The sequence below is a fragment of the Cuculus canorus genome, chromosome 12, assembly GCF_017976375.1.
Source record: "Cuculus canorus isolate bCucCan1 chromosome 12, bCucCan1.pri, whole genome shotgun sequence".
NCBI classification, from domain to species: domain Eukaryota; kingdom Metazoa; phylum Chordata; class Aves; order Cuculiformes; family Cuculidae; genus Cuculus; species Cuculus canorus.
Window position 1 is genome coordinate 968,055 of NC_071412.1, and position 19,672 is coordinate 987,726.

General features: G+C 46.3%; 2 protein-coding genes across 2 annotated transcripts in view; both read right to left on the reverse strand.

Annotated features, from left to right (window-relative positions):
* Positions 1–11,952, reverse strand: part of SPG11 (SPG11 vesicle trafficking associated, spatacsin) — a 35,949-nt gene extending 23,997 nt beyond the window's left edge. Inside the window, exons 1-13 of the mRNA XM_054077241.1 lie at positions 11,749–11,952; positions 10,126–10,307; positions 9,147–9,374; positions 8,148–8,346; positions 7,114–7,251; positions 5,666–6,129; positions 5,279–5,424; positions 3,470–3,602; positions 2,957–3,112; positions 1,512–1,690; positions 1,167–1,343; positions 844–915; positions 339–466 (exon numbers count right to left, since the gene is read on the reverse strand). Of these exons, the coding sequence (XP_053933216.1) occupies positions 339–466; positions 844–915; positions 1,167–1,343; positions 1,512–1,690; positions 2,957–3,112; positions 3,470–3,602; positions 5,279–5,424; positions 5,666–6,129; positions 7,114–7,251; positions 8,148–8,346; positions 9,147–9,374; positions 10,126–10,307; positions 11,749–11,942 (2,396 nt within the window). The 5' untranslated portion in view covers positions 11,943–11,952. The remainder of the gene's footprint in view (positions 1–338; positions 467–843; positions 916–1,166; positions 1,344–1,511; positions 1,691–2,956; positions 3,113–3,469; positions 3,603–5,278; positions 5,425–5,665; positions 6,130–7,113; positions 7,252–8,147; positions 8,347–9,146; positions 9,375–10,125; positions 10,308–11,748) is intronic.
* Positions 11,953–12,548: 596 nt separating this feature from the next.
* CIAO2A (cytosolic iron-sulfur assembly component 2A) lies at positions 12,549–18,117 on the reverse strand. The gene is made up of 5 exons (XM_009557661.2): positions 17,900–18,117; positions 16,527–16,691; positions 16,289–16,338; positions 14,006–14,051; positions 12,549–13,022 (listed from the first exon to the last, which is right to left on the reverse strand). Exons 1-5 carry the CDS (start codon positions 18,024–18,026, stop codon positions 12,925–12,927), a joined length of 486 nt encoding a protein of 161 aa, XP_009555956.2. The 5' UTR covers positions 18,027–18,117; the 3' UTR covers positions 12,549–12,924.
* Between the last annotated feature and the right edge of the window lie 1,555 nt (positions 18,118–19,672).

Sequence of the window (19,672 nt, forward strand, 5' to 3'; positions counted from 1 at the left end):
AATAATACAATTTGTGATTAAAACCACTTCTTTTAGAGTGCTAATGACATGAACAGAAGGCCTCTGTCACACTGAAGATGGCACATTGTGACTTAGTCTGGAAAGAGCACGACAGCAATTGTTACATCAGTGAGAGAATAACTCCCACACCAACCCTTATTCCTGCAACAAAAACCAGTGTAAAAGTAATGCAATCACGGAAGAGGACATTTGTTAGTGCAGTAAATCACATGGAAGGTAGAAGCCAGTGTATTTTAAATTATTATTAATAATAATTAATAATAATAATTAATAATTAATGTTATTAATTAATAATTAAAAGTGATAACCCATATTACCTGGAAAGAGATTGAATCTCTTTATTTTCTTGGGAGGATTCCGAGTAAAAGCTTTCAACCTGATGCACAAAGTCTATCATTTTCTTCTCTTTTTCAGAAAAATAATTTTCTTCTTGTAAAACTTTCACCTTTAATTCAAATTAAAGTATTACCTCCAATTGCCATTTTATCAGCTACACTGTAGGAAAAAACGCTGGAAGCATTGAGGTCAATACAACTAAATTTTATGAGGGCCAGGACTTCACACAGCACGCAAAGCAGACGAGAACTAGATCCGAGCCAGACAAAGACATGATATTTCAGCCATATTTTACTTTAACTGCAAATACCAAAGAACACTGATGAGTCAACAATGCATTTCAGCACCTACACTGCAAGGATACAGGCAGAACATCTGTTCGTTCCCACCCTGCAGGTGTGTTCAATACAATGCTTTCAGCATAAATACACACCTGACTTCAGACCTGAGCCATCAGCCAGACAGAAAAGCCTTCTCTGCACTTACCAATAAATCGCGCACGCGTTTATCAGCTGTGTAGAAACAGATCTTACGCAGTTCCTCCTTCACATCAAAGCCCTAAGAAAAAGAAGATATTCACTGTATGTGAACTGGACACTCATTGTATGCAAACTGTACAAACGCAGCTGCACACAGACAGAATGAAAGCAGCCGCCTTCCTGCAAAAGCACACAAACTTTTACAAGCCTGTGATATTCGTTTCCCCAGTTACTGGAGTCTGGCTCCCCACACTCTTAGCATTCATTTCTTTCGTTAGCCATAAAGAAGCGTGAAGAACTCAGCACGCTCACTTGCTGAGCACCTCTCACCATATTTCTCAAAAGCTCCGAGGCCTCTCTGGTATTGTCCTTGAGGAGACGGTCATAGACCAGATTCAAACCGGTTTGAATCAGTTCTTGGAGACTCTGAGCAGGATGCTGATGCATTCGGAAGAAGGCCTGGGCCTCAGGCATTTTTTTGCTTAAGATGGCCTCGGCGATGACTTCCTACAAGAGGACAAAAATGGAACAAAGTGATCTCATTAACCTTCAGTGTTACTATCATTATAATTCCTACGTTGATTTTTCCCCCCAACAGTTGAAAGACATTTCAATATTAATAATTTCCACAAAGATATGTAATAAGAACAGTAAAAAACGGTTATGCAGTCTTACTTCTGGGGTCAGTTTTTCCCACACGGGGCTTTCCTCTAACGCAGGCAGGTTTTCATCAAGCCCACTCCCAATGTGCACAGTGTCTATCTGTAGTCGGGGGTATTTTCTCACAAATTTTCTAAGTTTAATGATGTAATCAGTTAAAATATCTGCACTCTTCTGCAGGAATTCATCAGGTTCTGTGGAGAGCATCCAAGGCATCAGTTAAAACAGCAACAAACAACACAGCATTCATAAAATCATAGAATCACTTGGTTGGAAAAGACCTTTGAGATCATTGAGTCCAACTGTATCTGTGCACTACTAAATCATATCCCTCATCTTTTAAACCCCTCATGCCAGTGCCTGAGAATCCTTTCAGTGAAGAAATCTTTCCTAATGTCTAATCTGAACCTGCCCTGGCACAACTTAAGGCCATTTCCCCCCATCCTATCACCTAGCACTTGGGAGGAGAAACCAGCCCCCACCTCCTTTCAGGTCGTTGTAGACAGTGATGCCCCATGGCCTCCTCTTCTCCAGGATAAACAGCCCCAGGTCCCTCATCTGCCTCTCATAAGGCCTGTTCTCCAGCACCTTCACCAGCTTCACTGCCCTTCTCTTCTCATTTCCAGTGCTAAACCTGTATAACCTGTTGGTCCACAGACTGAAAAGCACCACTAAGAGCAACTCCAAGCCCAGCAGCAGGACAGCACGCTGGGTGTTGGGATGTGTGACCGTGCTCTCCACAGTTTTCTCTAGCAGAACAGAACCGTCCTCTGGAATGCCATCATTTCAACAGTTCACTTCTGTGCTACCTGTCACTCTGTCCTTGTACCTTTTAGGCTGTGGTTCAAAGAGCAACATTTCAGCAACACCAACAGCATAAGCAGTCCCATGCTGCAGCCCCATCAGATGCTGCTCCTTGCTTCTGTGCTACCCCCGAGGTCATATCGGGATATCTGACTGCATGGCCACACAGTAAAATCAGACAGGAAGTGCTCCAGACAAAAATTAAGCCAGTAGGCTATTTTTTCAGCTGTATCAGTTTCTCAAATTAGTCTATTCTATTCCACAGCCATAAAAACCCTTGTGCCAGCATATTTCACGTGGTGGCATTGAGAAAAGAGCGAGTAGCTGACGGCTAAACTCAAGCCGTTCAACCATCAAGTATCCAGCAGTAGCCTGAAAGTCTCACTCTGCCAATCTTATGCATCCCAAAACGATCCCATGACAGCATCCTGTCTGACTTGATTGCCTAACACAGTCGTTTGGACTAACACAGACACTGCATTCACAATAATTTCTTGTGTTTTTCCTGAATAACGCCTTTCATTCACTTAACTAGCACATTTTTCTATCAATTCTAGGAAAATTTAGGCTTTTAATTAAAAGAAACAGGCTGTTCTTACTCATTTAAACAACAACATGTTCTATTACCACACATGATTCAAACAGAGCAATCTTACCTGCTGTGTGCACAGAAATTTCTTCAAGTTGCTTGGAAAGGAAACTCAACGTGAGGTTCAGCAGCTGCTCAGAAAAGTGCTTATTCTGAGGCTCTGATTCATTTTGTCCGATTGCTGAGCAAAGCAGGTTTAGAGCCGGCCTCAGCTCTTCCAAATCTGCAAGATTTACATAAAACCTCAAATCCCCTGCGTTCTACCCTGTGACTGATCAGGTAAACCTAGAGTCATGCAGCTATGCTACAAAAAAAAAAAATCTTCTAAAATGAGCTAAAAAATGTATGTAACACACTTTGCCTTCACATCAAAACGCTCCTGATGCGTATGCCAACATCAGAACACAACAAAAAAACCCCAAATTATGCACCATTTCTCTCTTACTTTCTCAAAGTACAGAAACTGCACTGCAGCACCAACCAAACATACAAGAGCACAGGCAACTCAATTTGCTTTTACCAACACAGCCATAAACACAGAGGCAACAAAATTCAAACCTCCGAACAGCATTTGACTTACTTTTCAGGTACGTCTGGGAAGTGCTCTCAGCAGACTGTTCAGGTCCTGAGCAGGGGGCAGGCAGAGTGAAGAGACTTTCTTTGCTTTTTAAAAAGAAGTCTACCGTGTCCAGCTGACGATTTTCCAAACCTGCCTAGACAAACGTGCAGGGAGCAGTTCTGCATGTATTCTGATGACATTGTGCACTCACTGCTCGGATTTGTACGTCCTATTCAGTGACAAAGGGCCCATGCAGAAAAGAATAATTTAACCTATGTGTGCAACACATGCAGCCCACAATAACCAAGTGCCCTGTTCAGTACCTGCCATGCTCATTTGCAGGAACCCTGCCCTGCATCTTCAGAGAGAAAATGTTAATTCAACAGTTTATTGGAGTTTGAATATAAAATAACTGCTGCGACAATTGGGACTTCGAATCAGCTTACAGCAACTGAAAACTGCTGTCACCCAACCCCCATCAATTCCTTCCCATCACACCCCTCATATAAGCCCAAAAGAACCTGACCAGATGTCTTCACCTAAACTCCCTGCCCCTAGACGTGGCTGAAATGCAGGGTGACAGGGACTGAACGATGCTCTGGACAAACCGCTGCAGAGCCCCACAGTGCTGGAACTACTGTTTTAAACAAGGACCTCTGTCATATAAAAGCAGAAACAGAGCACTGGTGAACTGCAGGGACACATGAGGATTGGGCTTGTAGCCTGTTACATTGAAAATATTTTATCACCTGTTGTTAAGGGGAACCAAGCAACATTTGGCAGCTTAGACTCTCCTCTGGGCTTTATGAGAGTGGCATGAGAAAAATAAAAATGTACTTCTGAGGATTTATTTTAATATTTGACATTTTTTAAAACAAAAATTGCTGTGGAAATAGCAGAACCATTTTTGGCTTCAATTAAGACGGGGTTTGAGCAATGCTTAGTTTAAAAATATATTATTTTTAATGTGTGTTACCCTTATTGCTGTTTTTCTTCCTTTACGTTACTCACTTGGTTTGTTCGAGCTCTTTATTAAATCGTAGAATAACAGAATGGTTCGAGTTGGAAGGGACCTTAAAGATCATCCAGTTCCAGCACTTCTGCCATGGGCAGGGACACCTCCCACTGGACCAGGCTGCTCAAGGCCTCTGGGATGCATCTCATCAGCTCCCATCGACTTATAGATGTTCAGGTTCCTCAGGTGGTCACCAACCTGATCCTCCCCTACAGTGGGAGGGGCTTTACCCCCCGGTCCCCATCTTGTTGTCTATTGAGCCAGGAGCGATGAGGAGTGCAGTTGTCAGTGAAGACTGAGGTAAAAAAGTTGGTGAGTACCTCAGCCTCCTCCTCATATGTTGATACGAGGTCACCATTTTCACCCATCAGTGAGGGGACACTCTACTTAACCTTCCTTTTCTGCTTGATGTACCTGTAGAAGCCCTTCTTGTTGGTCTTCACTTCCCGTTCCGAGTTCAGCTCCAGCTGCGCCTCGGCCTTCCTGACCTCATCACTACCCAACCGGGCAGTGTCCCTGTCCTCTTCCCAGGTCCCCTGTCCCTGCTTGCCCTGCCCGGGCAGTTCCCTCTTGTTCTTGAGTTCGACCAACAGGTCTTGACTCAGCCATGCTAGTCTCTTCCCTTAACTGCCCCATTTCCTACATTATTTATTTCTACATTATTTATTTAATAACCGAACCACTACTTTTTGCCCCCTAGGTTACTGAGGCGCACTCTCAATTGTGTTTAACCCCCCATTAACATCGCTAAAGTGCATTCATTGCTTTAAAGATGCACTTTTGTCACCTGGAAGACACAAAACAGATTTCTTTACCTCCAATGCGTGTATTGGGACTGAACACCGTTCCCATCTGTTGAGATGACAAACAGACTCTACGACTCCAGCGCTGCCGTGGATCATCAATCTATTCAGAAACTCTTCTTGAGTTAAACCAAACAGAACTAAGTAGAGACCACGCTCTAAAGAGAAGAAGCAAACCATAATTAAAAATATATAAGCAAGTTGCTACATAGCATTGTTTCCATCTCCTGCCCCTCTTCCAAAACAGAGACGCTAAGCTGTTATGGCTCCGTTTGGATTTCACCTCAGCAAGAATGCAGCAGGAAACAGGAGGCAGCAGCCAGGCAGGAGCAGTGGTACCACAGCAATGAAAAGCTTTTCTCAGAAGCCCACATGGGAACAGTTACACCAACCCCTGACCTGTTAGCAGGAGACAGAGTGGTTCCTCCCCACTGCAATCCACAGGAACGCTGTTCTGGCCACAGGGGTAACACGTCACCTCTTGTGACTCGAAGTCCCAGAGAGCAAGAGTCAGTCCTTTCTCTTTCGTTGATACCACAAACAGGGCTGTAGCTCCCGTGACCAATTTACACTCCAGTTTCACCACTTCTTGTGGTGCTTCTGTAAGGATTTGTTTCCACTGCTGTCTGGCATCCCTGAGGTTTGAACTGTTGTTTTGTACTGGTATGGAAGGAGCCCAGGTAGCAGCCCGTGGAACAAAAGCCACCATCTTCTCAGACTCTTCACAGATTTCAGGATTATGATCTTCAAGATGGGTAAAAAAATGATACCAAGGTAAATTCAAGTTGTTCACCAAATCTGGAGAACCTGGTCGCCTTCTCCTTACAACATCACACAGTGAGGATAAATGTGCCTTCCAGGACCTGCGGCAAAGAAGGAAGTTAATCTATAATACCAGGTATTATGCCAAGAACAATGCAGATAATCAGTTTTTAAAGTTTCCCCAGTTAAAATTGAGTGCAGGGGCAGGACGAGGGAAATGATTTTCAGCTGAAAGAGGGGAGATTGAGATGAGATCTTAGGAAGAAATTCTTCCCTGTGAGGGTGGGGAGGCGCTGGCCCAGGTTGCCCAGAGCAGTAGTGGCTGCACCGTCTCTGGAGGTGTTCAAGGCCAGGTTGGATGGGGCTTGGAGCCCCTGAGCCAATGGGAGGTGTCCCTGCCCACGGCAGGGGGTGGGACTGGTTGGCTTTGAGATCCCTTCCAGCCAAAACCATTCCATGATTCTATGACATGGTTCGTTTTAAGCCTACAATTTCCATCCAGCATCTTGCATTTTAACCTTAACACGTCCTGTTTATTCCTATTTAAGTACTCTTGGCAGCCAAGATGAACAATTGAGCTGCGATAGCTTACAACATCCATGAAGCTGAGCGTTTTTAGAACATTTTCTTGTCCTCAAAAAATATGGCCCCCGTCAATTAAAAAAAACGGAATTAATTCCAGAATTTTTTGCTTTTACACCAAATTATAATTAACTTATTTTGTTAGTATTAATACCTCTCATACTAAGGGTCACAATACAGACTAAATGTTTTACATGAACACAAGTAAGTCCCCATGCACTCGTCTGTGCTAAATGCAACGAACTGTGAAGTCCTTAGAACACAAAAATCTGCCAATATGGGTTCAAACTAAAGGTTAACACCCTAACCAGGAATTACTGTTTGGATCTGTTCGATGGCAGATGGGAAGTTGTCTTGGCTCATTTCTCAACATCATCTGAACATTCAAAAGATGAGAGCGAGCTCGTTTTACTCACCACAACTATAAAAAACACTAGTTTATCAATCAGTGCTCTAACGGAGGCAAAACCCAGTTGGTTTTAGAGCGTATTCTCATTATATACCTGTCAGTCCGGAAAGGCAGTGACAAAAACTCCATGCTGTAGTCTGAACTAGCAAGGTCATCCTCATCGAGCCCTTCGGGAGGCTTCACCGGAAGACTTTCAGGATGTCTCTTACAGAGCAGATGCCCAGGGAACTGTCTGTAAAGAGAGAAATATTAATTTCCACATCAATCAAGAGATGATTAAAGATTTTCTTTCCCTTCATGTTTAGCTCCTCCAGGAACGAAATGTGAGGAAATGAGAGCTATCAGAGTAGCAGTTATTAATCTCAAGATTAATAACAACTACAAAAATGTACCCAGGCAAGCCAGCAAAACCTGATGCTATTTCCTTTTGAGGCAGACAAGACCTCTAAATTACAACCTAGCCCTGATTTTTCAAGCAAAATCAGTAAAGCCGTATCAGAACAGTTTAACAATCCCACACTCTACAATATTTCTAAAAGGTGCTGCCAATCCCTGCTAGCATGGACAACACACGCCCCACCTTCCTAGGGAAAATATCAAGTCCAATACAGAGGTTTTGTATTTGTTGAAATGACAGAGCATAAAATGGTCTCTTCTCCCAAGTACCAAGTGATAGGACAAAAGGAAATGGCCTCAAGTTGTGCCAGGAGAGGTTTAGATTGGATACTGGGAAAAATTTCTTCACCTAAAGAGTGGTGAAGCCCTGGCAGAGACTGCCCAGGGAGGTGGTGGAGTCTCCATCCCTGGAGATGTTCAAAAAACATGCAGATTGGCACTTCAGAACACGGTTTAGCAGGCACAGTGGGGTTGTGTTGATGGTTGGACTGGATGATCTTAGACGTCTTTTCCAACTTTAACAATTCTATGATTCTATTCTATGATTCTAACTGAAGCAAATATTAACGGGCAATCTTTAAACAAATATTAAATTTCTGCTCCACCACAGAGCCAGAACTCAAAACAAAAAAAAGGCTGCCAGCATCTCAGCTATTATAGGACCAAGGTTAGGCACTTTTTACCGTTAGATCTACTCACAACTCTGGTTATAGAATCCTGCTGCAAACGTACCTGAAGTACCTGTTCAGATCCACAGAGACGGCATAGTTGGAAGAAGTGGTGACCACCGCCACACTGAGATCCCGCGCCACTTTAACCCCAGAAAGTAGTGACGAGGTGGCTGGACACTTGTCCTCATCCTGCACATTCCCCTGGCAGAGCGCTACGCTGACCTTTGCTAGATTTGCACCATCAAAAGAGTCAAACACATCTTTAAACAGTGTCAAAGAAAACACTAGGCCTTGGATCGCCCAACAAACCAGACACTGAAGAGAAGGGGAACAGGGTGGATTCCTGTCAACTTTGTAACCCAAGCCAATCCCTGCCCAACAAAACATTTAGAGTTGTGGGTTTCACAGGAGCTTCCTAAGCTGGGCTGGGATCAGAAATGCACTGTGCCACGTGCTGTACAAACACACAGCCTGCGCCATCTCACATGAGTTAATTTATACTTCTAAGTGAACTGGGAGAAATGTTTATCGTCAGTTATACCATATCATTAGGAGGAAAAAGGAACCTGACTTCATTACATTTTTGTACATAAATATCAGAAAAAAACTGACAAATAAGTCGAGCACTTTGTGTCACAGTCTGCCAGGTGTCAGCTCCTGCTCTTGACAACGTGGAGAACAGCTCTCTAGTTCCCAAGCTGTGACTCCCTGCACATCTGCAGAGAAATCCTTAAGGGTCTAATTAAGAAAGGAAAGGCTACTGGCAGGAGACTCAAGCCTCTTATACACACATCCATGTACAAAAACTACTGGAAACCATTACCTCAACGTGAAAAAGATTTCCAGCGGCTTGCAGAGGAATTGCAGTTGATCCATTACTGCAGCATTTTTTGCTACATTAACCAGCATTTCGCTACCCAACCCTTTATTGAAAGCATCCTCAAAACTGATGCTTGAATTTCTTTCATGAAATTCTGCTTAACCCTGGCAGAAAAGAAAACCAACTTTGTTCTTCCAGATTATTGGCACCAAGAGCGAGTCTCTATTCCGCAAAGGATACAAATCCAGCCGGCACTGTCTAACAGGAACAGGATCCCCCGGCAGAAGCACACATCTGTTACTCTTTCCAAAACCGGCGGAGGCAAATTGAGGGTAAAGCAGTCGCACGTCTCTAAGGGCGAGTCTTTCCCAGGAAAGGTGAGATGCACAACAACACACTTATTGAGCAGCAGCCTGCATGTGTTCTTTTCAAAAGAGAGGATCCTCAGAGTGAAAACTGAAGACAGACCTGGAAATGTAAAGATATTTTAGGATTATAGCAATCTTGTACTTGTGATTTGTACAGATATCTCAGGAAAACAGCGTGAATCCACTGCCTCGGCTACCATCTTAATAAAACTTGGGATTGGGGAGGGGGGCATTTTGTTCTAAATCTCACTTTCTATGGCAGAAGAGAGTTTCCCACACCAGTGTAGGCTTTTAGAGTGGGCAATACGACAAATAACACAAGAAATCATAACAAAATACTTCAGTCAGCACTGAAAACAAAAACTACAGTCCTTGGAGGGAAACTGGCTAAGAACATCAAAGGTGTAGGTCCTGCAGTGATAGTGCCTTCTAACTGTGCACCATGTTTGCTAAGCACAGAACACAAGTGCAAACACAAAACCAGTCCCTGCAGCACTAGTGAGGAGCCCTGTCCCTACATTTTCTTCCCCTCAGTTCCAATATCAGAGGGGAAGTTTGAGATAGCAGGGCTGCGTGAATGTTTCATTATGTTTTATTATGTTTATTTTCACCTTCACATCATCAAACACCCTCCCCTACACCAGTTTAACTCCCTCTTAACACCATCTTTTAAGACAGAAAGGTCTCTATTGTTTTCAGGTTAATGCTGCTACTGATCGCTTTTGATCAGCCTGAAGGGATTTGATGCTTCCCCAAGGTCCTGTCCTCCTGCCTCAATGCATATCACCAACCAAAGCAGAACCAGACCAGCAACAATCTCAAATACAGCATAGACATTGAAATTTACTCACTATTGTTTTTAACTTCAAGGAGCTTTTTAAGCGTGTCTTCCTTATAACTATGCAGGGAAACTGGGTTGTATTTCCCATCTTCTAGAGTGAATTCATAGATGAACAGTTCATGACTTTTACTAAGAGCCAGTATTTTTGTCTTGCCTGCTTGCAGATCATCTCCGGTGTTCTCCCACATGAAGCTGAAGACACAACATTTAGGATGTTTATTGACCTTTTTTGCACATTAAATTCACTGAACAGGTCTGGAGGTGCACTAACATGGTCAGAACAATTAAATCCTTTCCAGTAATGATTCTGCCTCCACCCTCTCCCCTCTCGATACCAGAATATATTTCCTCTCTGAGACTGGGCTTGAGGGATCCCTTCACCTCCTCTTCTCAAGAATATGGGGTTTTCTATTCTTGTACTCATTTCCTTTAGTCATCCACGTCACAGGAGTGCTGTTCTGCTTCAGGACTTCTAGGAGGAGGAACACCAGTGAGGCAGGCCAGGGAGAGATAGAGCATATCATCCACTGCCGTGTATTTTGCCTCGCTGTTTCTCAGGCTGAGAAACTCCTCTGGTGTCTATATCCACACCAGCTCTTGCATGGAGTGAGGAGCAGGCAGAGAGGAAATGGCTGGAAGGCCATATCAGATGGTGCAGTGGAATACGAGACTGGAGCGCTCTAATAGTGTTGGTGCTGCTGGACATGGTGAGAGTGAGAAAAGCAACTTGACTGTGGTTTTGTTTCAGCATTAAATGTCACTCAGATGAAAAACATCTCGTGATCACTAAGCGTCACGCACAAGAGCTCTTCCCCCAACAGCGGATGAGGAAGTCAAGCAGCCAAGGTGCCAGTTTTTTTTTCAGAATCATAGAATGGTTTGGATTGGAAGGGACCTCAAAGCCCATTCAGTTCCAACTCCTGCCATGGGCAGCGACACCTCCCACTGGATCCAGTTGCTCCAAGCCCCATCCAACCTGGCCTCGAACACCTCCAGGGATGGGGCAGCCACCACTGCTCTGGGCAACCTGGGCCAGGGCCTCCCCTCCCTCACAGCAACACATTTCTCATGAAGATCTCATCTCAATTTCCCCCTTTTCAGCTGAAAACTGTTCCCCATGTCCTCTCCCTGCACTCCCTGATCAAGAACCCCTCCCCAGCTTTCCTGCAGCCCCTTTCACTCCTGGAAACTGCTCTAAGATCTCCCTACAGTCTTGTCTTGTCTTCTCTTCTCTTCTTTTGCTCAATAACCCCGACTCTCCCAGCCTGTCCTAGTACAGGAGGTGCTCCAGCCCTTGGATCATCTCCGTGGCCTCCTTGGACTCACTCCAACAGCTCCATGTCCTTCCTATGCTGAGGACTCCAGTGCAGATCGCAGGGCTCCAGGTGGGGTCTCACCAGAGCAGAGCAGAGCAGCATTTTAAGCCAGCAGATGGACACAACCAAGCAGATTTTCTTCCTATTTTTTTTATCTATTGTAAGGAACATACCCATATCTAAACAAATAAGCAGCTGTAACTCAGTGTCCCCTCTAGCACGGCCGGCTTAGGCGAAGGGCACCCCACTCCCAGGCGGATCTGGAAACCCTCTCAGTACCCTTGGTGAGGCTCCCTCAGCCTCCGCCCAGCACTTACTCAGCCCAGGCTCCTGGGAGGACGCTGCCCCGAGCTCGGCCGCCTCCCCGCGGCACCAGGGACTCCAGGAGTATCCCAGCATGGGGCAGGAGGGTGCCCAGAGCGCCCTGCCCCATACTCAGCCGGGCCCGGGTCGCGTCCCGCCCCGAGAGAGGCGCCAGCAGCACCCACAACTCCTGCCCGGCCGCCGCCATCTTGGGCGGGACGGCCCTTGCTTCCGGCCACATGACAGTCTGAGCGGCGGCGTGTCTACAGCTCCCGGCGAGCTCCGCTGCGCGCAAGGCACGCTGGGAGTTGTAGTCCTTAAGGGACTCAAGGGGCCACGGAGGTCAGTGGGTTTGCTCCAACCGTGCAGCAAACCCACCCTTTACCCCCATTGTCCAAACACGGCGTGAATCACGGAATGGTCTGGGGGGGAAAGGGACCTTAAACCCACCCGCTGCCATGGACAGGGACAACTCCCACTGCAGCAGGGGGCTCCGAGCCCCATCCCACCTTGGACACAGGAAAACTTTAGCCCCGGGATAACTATAAAGCAAAGCATTCAAAGTCAAAAACGCACTGACAATGGGGAAAAATATTTAGCAGGTATAGCATCCCAGTAAAAATCCACCTTGTTGCAGCCCAGCACCTTGGTTCCGAATTCTTTTTCTGAATCCATTTCAGCTTTGCCATCGGTAACACATTAAAAGAATCAAATGAAATGTTTCCTTCTCTAACATAAACTTAAAGAAAAAATGTTTCCTTCTAAACCTAAAGAAAAACAAAATCAAATTCTGAACTCAAAAAGTCACATTTCAGCACAAGAATTCGTTTTATTTTACAGTGCAGTGATTGACAGAATGTAGAAATTTAACTTGCAAAACTGGATTAATATCACAATGTCTGTCAGAAGGCGACTCGTACATCATGTTCTGGCTTTGATCATAAAATATTCCTCTGGACACCAGAAATTACAAACTCTTAACACTACAGACTCCACTTTAATTTTAGAGACTAATTCTTTATAATCTACATCCATCTTATAAACAATTTTTTTAAAAAAACACAGAAGATAAAAAGAACTCAAGTATTAAACTCAAGGCCTTGATTATTATTATTTTCTTTTTTTTTTTTTTTAAACAAAGATATTTTAAGAAATATATCAAAACGATAGCTCTGCGGCTATCGTAGCTACTAGTCAGGCTCTGTAACGCACTGCTCCACGATTTCACGCAAGTTTGGGTTCTCCATTGCAGCTGCCACTCTCTCTTTGTCATTGATTTGCTTGTTGACTGCAAAACATCACATGAAAAGGCAAGTCAGGAGCAGTTTGCAGAGGTACTTTAAACACAAACGCTGTAACAGGTATCACACTGCAGTGGAGATATTCCAGATGGCCAGCACAAAGGCTGGGAAAACCCTGCTGGACAGTAACAGTGCATCGTGTTGGCTTTCTTTTCCGTTTTCTTCTTAGGTGGAAGATGTTATTTGCATAATACCCAGAACTGAACTTCATACAATAGCCACTATAGAGCTGTTTGTGGGCAGACATTTCAGGCACGTGGCCCAGAGTAAGAAGAATTTGAGGCTGCTCAGAGCCAGCAGTGAAAAGACAGAGGATTTATAGGAAATCGAGAGCAAAACAAATCAAAGTTCAGTCACAAAAACTCAATCATCAGAAAGAACGTTTTTGTTACTTCTCCAGTTTAGGAAAAGCAAGTAAGATACACTGATGATGTGCCTTAAAATCATGTGTGACATTTGTGGCAAAGTCGAAGTCCTCCAGGTTCAATTTCTCACCATCTACTCAAACCGATTTTCCCCGGGCAAAGATACTTAATGTGTAAGAACAAAAAGCCTCACTTGGCCAAAAGCTTCCACAGCTGTTTACACCAGTGGTTGGCTACAGCTTTGAAAGAAATCTGACATCCTGCTAGTCTTACTCTCCACACTGACTGAGAAATGGGTATTTCTTGTCATGATAATGTGAAGACAGCAAGATCGGCCAGTCAGGCAGTTCTTCACCTTATTTAATCAGCAGCAACTTCTTTTGTTATAAACACAACTCAACACCTGCAAGATCCATGGGGGTTTTTAATTTAAAATAAGAAAACAACAAGCAGCGGATGTTCACAGACCAACACAGCTTTTGAAACAGCCTCAACTATGTGTTTACAAGCTTTAACGGCATATTCATTTCTGAAAAGGACAGTGTGGTAGGAGAAGAGAAGGACTTCAAGAGAACACACACAGAGGCTAAAGCTGCTCTACTTACTGTCTTCTTCAGTGGAATGTGTACCCTCAGATATGTAGATTTCCAGCTAGAGGAGAGATCGGCAATGTTAGATGCATACATCAACAACTGAATATCATAGAATCTTAGAATCGTTAGGTTGGAAAAGACCTTTGAGGTCATCAACTCCAACTGTACGTGTCCACTACTAACTCATATTCCCAAATATATTCATCACTAGAAGAAAATAATGGTACAACCCACATATCATGCATGTAATCCATACTTTTAAAAACATCCACAGACAACAGAAAGGGATCAATGACAAGAGCTGATCTTGAGCTTCAGTGCAGAACAATCCCAAAACAATCTCCTCTCCCACTTCCAAGAGGCCCCAATCACCTTTCTTCAGAGTAGTGGGGCATTTGCTCCTCACCAACACCAACTGCTCTTGTGAAAAAGAAATTGCAGTCAGGCTGCTGGCAACAGAGTAGAAAACTGGTGCTGCTGTTCCAACAAGTTCTCTGCAGGCCATAACTCAGGAACTATTTGTTTCAAAGCCACTAGAATTTCAAGAGTTGCTTCCACAAGCTAAGGACTCCTGAAAAGACATCCTTAATAAAAGATTCCCAGTAAGATATTCCTAAGCAAGTTTTGTTCCATGATGAGAATCGTGGGCATTGTTATTTAAAAAGGGTGGTGTGATGCAATATCCATTTCATGCACCGGAACCAATTATAAGGCAGAGTCTAAAGAGACCTAAATCACCTTCAGAAATTTAACGGGCCTGGGTAAACAGCAACAACAAAACCCTCCCATATGAACACAACTGAGGCAGACACGGAAAACCAAGTAAACAAATCCTGTGCCTTTTATCTTATCTCATTGAAGCTACATCTATTTATTACCATAACAAACCATCGGGTACCTCCTTTTTGAGAAATGTAAGTCTCAATTTATGCTGTTTGACTGGAAAGATGAAGCCAACAAAAACCAAACAACAAAAAACATCAGAAATCCTAAACTAATGAATTTATTATGAACTTCTGGCGAGTTTCTCAAGGTCTACAAAAGACTGCATTTCCCATTAAAGGTGCACTCTTAGTTCCTGCTAAGACCCAAACAGCTTGCTTTAAGGATATATTAACCTCTGTTTCTCATGTAGTTCCTTCCACTCCAGTTGCCCCTTTTAAGGACAGTCTGGTGACCAGGGTCAGGCCCATGCATCACCTGTACAAGAGCTCCTAAGACACAGGACATAAAGGTTCCCATTCCAGTTTTGAACGCTGCCATTCTCCTAAACTCTACTGAACCTGTTCTGAAGGTCTCACTCCCTAGATGCTGCCTACACAAAGCAGCGGCCCTCCCCTTACCCGGTCTCTGACGACAGAGCAGTTTTCCTGCTTACAGGGCTCACTCGGAGAGGGCTAATCCACTCGAGACAACTCTTGGATACTCCCAATGGCACAGCATAGTCATTAACTATTAATATTTTATATTCATGATGCTTAGAATCATAGAATGGTTTGAATTGGAAGGGACTTCAAATATCATCTAATTCTAACCACCTGGCATGGGCAGGGACACCTCCCACTGGATCAGGCTGCTCCAAGCACCATCCAACCTGGCCTGGAACACCTCCAGGGATGGGGCAGCCACAGCTTCCCTGGGCAACCTGGGCCAAGGCCTCACCACTCTCACAGTGAAGAAATGTCCAGTCTAAATCCTCCCTCTCCAATTTAAAGCCATTACCCCTCATCCTATATCACTCCGTGCCTTTGTAAACAGCCCCTCCCCAGCTTTCTTGTAGCTCCTTCAGGCACTGGAAGGTCGCTCTAAGGTCTCCTCTGAGCCTTCTCTTCTCCAGGCTGAACAACCCCAACTCTCTCAGCCTGTCCTCATATGAGAGGTGCTCCAGCCCTTGGATCATCCCAGATTTATTGAAATATTGCAGAAGGTCAAATTAATTTTCCCCAAGGCAAGAGTATGACTTGGATTCTTTGTCACACTGGATTTGGAAACATCCTCTCATTGCACTCAAAGACACCAGGTGAGGAAACCCCTTGAAACACCCTGTACAGCATAAGTTCAGCAACAAACAGTCTTTTGTAAAGGGAAGGAAGAACCACAGTGATTCACAGGCCCCTCCAGGTGCTACACTGTACTTCAATGTTCACTCCACATTCACAGGCAAATGACAAGCTTTAAACGACCCCATCCTCAATCATGGCTTGCTAGTTCCTTGATCCTGCAGCCTACACTCTCTAAAGAGAAACTCACATGCATTCATGTAGTTAAAAGCCAGTTCCAGAGCAGATACTTTACCTTATGTCTAAAAGGCAAACATCTCTGAAGTTTTATTCTTAAACAAAGGCCTGTTTAAACAAAAGAGATGGGAGATTTTATTGTAAAATTCAGGGTTTGACGTGCATTTTCATTGTTAAATACGAATTCTCTGAAAACCAACCAGTATAACTGTCAGCCTTCACCTTTTGTGTTACCCAGACAACCTAAAATTAACCTTACGCTCATTGCTATGGATTTAATGAAACAAAAACCTTACCGATCAGAGTAGCCAAGGAGCAATGAGGTACTGTTGGTGTAAACCTGATGACCACCAGATATTCATCTTCACCAATCTCGTGCACTTCCACACAGCTTTCCGTTACCACTTCCAGTTCTTCCAAAGTATTAGGCTTCTCCGGGTCCCGGATAGTACGTATTATATCTGCAGCAGAAAACAAGCAACCATCAATAAAATAGCGTTCCTGAATTTAATCAAAGGTACATTTATTAGGAACTATTGCCCCAGTATTGATTATTGTTCTGATCTTCACAAAGGGCAGAGCTGTCGCTATCACTAGCACATTATCTCCCAAATTCCTTCAGGATTGGCAAATTTATTGATCACCGTGCATGTATTTTTCACATTCTAGTTCTAAAGATGCTATTATTTTTACAACCCCACTATAATGAACAGAAAGCAAAACGTGCTTGTTAGAGGATGTTTATTACCTTTGGAACTACAGGTCACTCGACATCAGATGAAGGACACAGCCGTGCCGTTCCAGAGAGGTCTGCTTGCCTTTTAGGTTTTTCTAAATCCTACTTACTAGCAACACAAGATACCTCGCGCATCTTCTCTCCACTTTCCAGCCCGGGGCCTCAGAGATAAGATCTTGAAGCCATCATCCACCAGGCAAGCAGTGCACTCCAGCACCCCTTGCCAAAGATCACAGGATCTTTTGGGCTGGAAGGTACCTCAAAGCCCACCCAGTCCCACCCCCTGCCACGGGCAGGGACACCTCCCACTGGATCAGGGGCTCCAAGCCCCATCCAAACTGGCCTGGAACACCTCTAGGGATGGGGCAGCCACCACTTCTCTGGGCAACCTGGGCCAGGGCCTCCCTGCCCTCACAGGAGAGCATTTCTTCCTAAGATCTCATCTCAGTCTCTCCTCTTTCTGCTGAAAACCGTTCCCCTCGTCCTCTTCCTGCACTCCCTGACCCTCCCCCCAGCTTTCCTGGAGCCCCTCTCAGTACTGGAGCTGCTCTAAGGTCTTCCTGGAACCTTCTCTTCTCAGGCTGAACAACCCCAGGGCTCCACAACCTCAGGCCATAGCACCAACAGCTCCCACAGCCTCAAAAAACCCCCAGGGCATAGCACCAACGGACCCCACAGCCTCCACACAGCCCAGGGCACAGCACGAGGGACACCCACAGCCCCCAAAACACCCAGGGCACAGTACCATGGACCCACACGGCCCCCCAAAAAACCCAAGGCACAACAGCAAGAACCTCCACAGCCCCCCAAAAACCCCAGGGTACAGCACTAACAGCCCCGACAGCCCCCCAAAACCCCAGGGCAGAGCGCCAATAGCCTCACAGCCTCCACACACCCCAGGGCATAGCACCAGAGACCCCCCCGTGCCCTCACCATAAACCTCGAGTGCTTTGTCCTGCTCCATGGCGTGTCGCCGGGGGTCATGGCAGCCCCTACGCAGCCCGGAGTAGCGCAGCACCCTGCTCAGCGTCTGCGACAGCAGCCCCAGCACCAGCGACATCGTCCCGCTCCGCCATGGGCGAGCGCGGAGCGGACACTACCGGCCACCGTACGAGCCCGCCGGCCGCGGGAAGCGCCCCGAGGGGCGGGGCCAGCGCTGGGGGCGGGGCCATGGCAAACGAGGGGGGGCGGGGCTGTGGCGGGGGCAGACTTCGGGGCGAAGGGCGGGGCCAGGTATGGAGATGAGGGGCCAGGAATGGAGGAGGTGGGCCAAGGTAGAAGGGCGGGGGCAACTTTAAGGGGCGGAGCCATTGCTCGGGTGAGGCGTGAGGGGTGGAGCCAAGAGTGAGGGGCGGGGCCAAGGATAGAGGTAGGGTCAAGGACTGGAGGGGCGTGGTCAATGCTAAGGGGCGTGGCCAGGGCGAGGCGCAGCGCCAGAGCTGAGGGGCGGGGCCATGCTGAAGGATAAGGCCAGTGCTAAGGGGTGTGACCAGGGCCAAGGGGTGAGACTATGGGGGGATTGAGGGTGGAGCCATGCCGAGGGGCGTGGTCGGGGCGGAGCCATTGTGGGGGCGGGGCCAAGCAAGATTGGCTTGAATGAGGGGGTGTGGTCAAGACCATGGGGGCGGGGCTGAGGGGCGGGACCATGAACGAGGGGCGGGGCAATCGTTGGAGGGGGAGCTGAGAGGGCGGGGGTCATAGCTGAGTGGGGTGTGATCCTGACAGAAGGGATGTGACCAGGGCCGAGGGGCGTGGCCAATGCTAAGGGGGAGGGGCAGTGTCCATGGGGGATGGGGCGTGGTCATACGGGGGCGGGGTTTAGGGGCGTGGCCAGGGCTGGGTGCCTGGTGCCCTCCTCTCTCTCTCATCCACTCTCCTCCCTCTTTCAGGTGTATGCTGAGCCCTGGTCCTGTCATGTCAGGTCCTGGTTAAAAAGGTCCCTCCTGACTGTACTGAAATGTAGATCAAGATGAGATCTTAAGGAGAAATGTTTTCCTGTGAGGGTGGGGAGGCCCTGGCCCAGGTTGCCCAGAGCAGTGGTGGCTGCCCCATCCCTGGAGGGATTCCAGGCCAGGTTGGATGGGGCTTGGAGCCCCTGATCCAGTGGGAGGTGGGGCTGGATGGGCTTTGAGGTCCACTCCAACCCAAGCCACTCTATGACTCTATAATCTTTGGACTTCCCTGCACATCAGCAGCAGATCCCCAACCCGCCTCTCCAGTGTCTGAATAATATAACGGGGAACCGGTGTCTGGGCGCTGGCGGAAAAGTCATGAGGGCATTGCTGGGTTGGGGCCGGCATCACTGCGCTTCTGGGACGGGACTAATGGCAGCCCCGAAGGGTGCAACTGCTTCGCCTGCTCCATCGCCACTTTTGCCTCAGCCCAGAGCCAGCTGCTCGGCAGAGTGGTTTTCATTTGAATGATACAGCCCAAAGGAAGCTTCTCCTCAATCATTTCCAAAGGCTGAAAGTCCATGTGCAGGAGGGAGAGCTCGGCCTGTCTCCGCGCAGAATTCTTCTGCCTGTCGTGTGCGCAAGCCAACGGCGAGCACCCCGGTGTTCAGCAGGCTTTGGGAGGGCATTATTTACTCACATGACCTCCAGCTTCATTCCAGTTTAAATTATAGAATCATAGAATGGTTTTGGTTGGAAGGGACTGAATGAAGGAAAAAATCATTCTGTTAAGGGAATTAATTAACTTAAGCAA